The sequence below is a fragment of the Crocuta crocuta genome, unplaced genomic scaffold (genome assembly GCF_008692635.1).
Source record: "Crocuta crocuta isolate KB4526 unplaced genomic scaffold, BGI_CrCroc_1.0 scaffold35, whole genome shotgun sequence".
In the NCBI taxonomy this organism is placed as follows: Eukaryota; Metazoa; Chordata; class Mammalia; order Carnivora; family Hyaenidae; genus Crocuta; species Crocuta crocuta.
In genome coordinates, this window is record NW_027530625.1 from 8,558,288 (window position 1) to 8,561,723 (window position 3,436).

The window sequence follows — 3,436 nt, forward strand, 5'->3', positions numbered from 1 at the left end:
AGCCCCCGCCAGCCTCCCTGGGGCTCTGCGTGGGCCTCTTCCGCCTGCCGCTCCGAGGGAGCGGGATTTCAACGCCCCTTCCCCGGGGCCCCCTGGCCGGCCCTCCCTGGAGTCCCCCAAAGGGCCAGATGCCAAGTCTCCTGGGGCCCGGACCCGGACTGAGTCTCCCTAACCCTCCTCGGCGTGCTCTGTCCTGGCCACGCCATCAGGGAGCCACTTCCACTCGCAGGATGTACATACAGGCCCCCACCCCTGGCCGGCTCCCCAAGGCGCCCCCCCTGCACCTCCTTGGGTGCAGGTGGGGGCGACCCCGACGCTGCACTCTCTCCCGCCGCCCCCCATGCTCCAGCTGCACACCCAGCCCTCTCCCCGCACCCCTACAGGCGGAGGGGAGTGTGGAGCCCTCCTCCCAGCGCCCAGGCCCGCGGCAGACCTGTACATACGGTGTGCAAAGTATATATGAAGTTATTTATTCGTGACCCATGAGCCCGTGACCGTGTCCGTGAATCAGTGAGTCTGTGGCCTGTGCCCTCTTCCCTCCCAGGCGAGGCAGGAAGGGGTCAAGGGGGCTTGCCCACCACCCCGACGCCCAGCCCCCACCTCCAGCCTCCGTCCGGGGGGCAGGCAGGCCCTCGGGTTCTCTCTCTTTTTTAAATGTCGAAATAAACTTCTTACAAATGACCACGCGCCTGTCCGCGCTCAGCCCTTCTTTCCCACCCCTCCTTAAGATCAACTCTCCCCTCCTGGGACCCGGCCTCCTTCCTCCCTCAACAAGGACATTTTTTTTTTTTTGTCCACCTCTCTTCCTTGGCGCTGTGGTGGGGGTGGGCAGGGGCCCGGATTGGACTCGTTGGAGCCAACAGGCAGGGGCCTCCTCCCTACTCCACCCCAGCCTCAGTCTTCCTGTCTCTACAGTGAGGCGAGCCCGCTGCTCCCTGTGCCCCCCTCCCCACCCCCTTCCTCTCCATCTGGTTCCTATGCTCGCTCCAGCCGGTCCCGGGGGCCGGAGCGGGGGTCGGAGCCTGGGCTCGCTCGGCTGCGGACCGGGCTGCGGTGCCCTCGCTGAGCCGGCTCATCTGGCCGCAACAAGGGCGCCGGCAGCTGGTGACCGGCCCGCTGGGCGCGGGGCCGACAGATGGGCTCCGAGGCTGCTTCCCCCATCGGCCCCCTCCGCCCCGCGCCCCGGTCGCGCTCGGGCTCCGGACGCTCGCGGGCGCCCAGGCAGCCCCAGCCGCGAGCCGACAGGACCCGACGAGCCTTCGCTGGGAGCCTGACGCCACAGCGGTAACCCTGCGTCTTTCCCCCTTTACCCTGGGAGCGCGCAGATGAGACCCCGAGGGGAGCCAAATCCCAGCGTCTGCCCCAAGCCCCAGCCAGCGGCTCCAGGATCTCAGGGGAGGGGGTTTAAGGCTGCAGCCAGACTCGAGGCCTCCAGTTCATGTTCAAAGGGCCAAGGTCACCTCCTGGGGCCGTTCCCTCCCTGGGGAGGTGGGCGCAGGTGCTCCCCTCCCACACACCACCTGCAGCTCAGGCTCGGGAGAGAAGACAGGCCCAGGGCTGGGAAGTTTTGGGGCCCGGCAAGCCGAGCCCCCTACAGTTCTGCGGCAGGATTGCTCCGGGAGGAGGGCGGCCTCCTGGGGGAGGGGTGGGGGCATGTTTAAACTACTTCCCCCCACCCANCACAGCAGCTAATTAAGTCAAGGAGCCTCTCGGCTTTCGAGTTCTTTTGCATGTGAATGGGGGTTGGTAAATCCCCAGCTCTGGCTATGCTGGGGGGCGAGGGGAGACTGTCCCCAACTCAGGGTTAATGAAGTGGGAAAGGACTCTCTCATAGTCTCCTGCAAACAAAACCCCCCATGCAACAAACCCAGCCCAAATCCTACATGGATTGACTTAAGCCCAGGGGATAAGTGCTTTAAATTAATCTCATTGAATAAGAATGAGACCAAACAAAACTCTTTAAAATCATATTAAAAATCTATCAAAGGACAACTTGCACTGGTGTGCTTTTCATTTTGTGAAAGTGAAGGAGGTAGAGCAGAGCAACTACCCTTACGTTTACACAGCGGCAGTGTAAACCGCAGACACATTCTCAGCTATGTAATTGTCCTTGTACAGAGGCGACTTCATATCTTACATTAATGAAGAACAAGGCTTCCCTACAAGTTTATAATTACAATATTTTAAATTGTCCCGCACTTCCCATCTGTAATAATAACTACAACCTTTGCGGTGAGGTGGGTTTCTGCTTTCATCCGTTTAGAAGGCTAAATTGGCTTCTCTGTTCCCAACCCTGGGGCTGGGTGAACTCTTTTTTTCAAACACAAAGAGGGAGTGACTGTGAGACCCCCAGCGGGCAGAACAATAGACAGGGTCCCAGGAGGCGTCTTCTCTGCTCAGGCAGCGACCCGCCCCAGTCCCTCGTAAACCCGGNCAAAGTTTAAGAAGTTGAGAGTCCCCTGTGAGCCTTGTTACGAGGATTCTGGACATTTCTGAAGAGTCTAGCTGATTCTAAGGGTGCCCCACGCAGGCAGGTCTTGCTCTGAATTGTTCTCACGGGCAGAGCAGATTAAGAGATAAGGTGAGGTGGTCACGCAGGCAATTTAACAAGACCCGTTAGGTGCCCTTTTTGGGCAGGGCCCCTTGTCCAGTGGAAAAGCGTTAAATTCCTGTCTCATGGAAGCAATGCTTGGAGTCTAATGGCTTTCCCTGACTTCGTGTAGAGGGCCGCAGTGCTGACCAGCAAGGTCACTAGCAGCTTGAGATGCACCTGCATTAAGGGGCTCTCCTTTACTCCCCTCTTCCCTAAATCTCACCTCCCTTCACTAAAGGGGAAAAAAAAAAAAAAGAGATCAAAGGAATCCACCGGGCTTTGTCAAAATGTCCTTTGCTGAGCTCTGGTTGGCTCCTAGCTTCTCCAAGAGTGGAAGAGGCCGTGCGCATTGCATCAGCGCTGACTTAATCACTCGCCAAGGGCTCTGTGCCCTTCGGTGGGTGAGAACGGAGGCCCCTCTGAAGAACGGCAGCCACGGAGAGCTGCAAACATGAAGATGTTTTGGATGCAAAACAAGCACCCGACAAGCCCGTGGGGGAAACAAAGCTTTAGGCTGCAACACTCCACGAAATGTCCAAATTCTCAGGGCCTTTAAAGGCGGGGATCAGGCTGGGACAGAGAACACAGGGAAGTTTGGGAAATCAGAAAAATGAGGGGCAGTTAAGAATACACACAAAATTAGAATATGTACAGTGGAATTAGGCTAAAGCTTTGCCTAATTGATGCTTGAAACGCATAATCTGGCAAGAGCCATAATAGGAGAAAGAGATTTATTTTAAGGTTATTTAAATTTAGATAATATTAACCCTAAATCTGTTAAATCCGTGTTTCTTTATTAACTGGGGGTAATGTATTGATTCCACTTAGAAACAGGCCCATGAA

General features: G+C 56.9%; 1 protein-coding gene across 1 annotated transcript in view; it reads left to right on the plus strand.

Moving 5' to 3' along the window:
• The window catches only part of BARHL1 (BarH like homeobox 1), a 7,878-nt gene extending 6,549 nt beyond the window's left edge, over window positions 1-1,329 (plus strand). Inside the window, exon 4 of the mRNA XM_077768476.1 lies at window positions 991-1,329. Coding sequence (XP_077624602.1) covers window positions 991-1,329 — 339 coding nt within the window. The remainder of the gene's footprint in view (window positions 1-990) is intronic.
• Window positions 1,330-3,436: the final 2,107 nt, after the last annotated feature.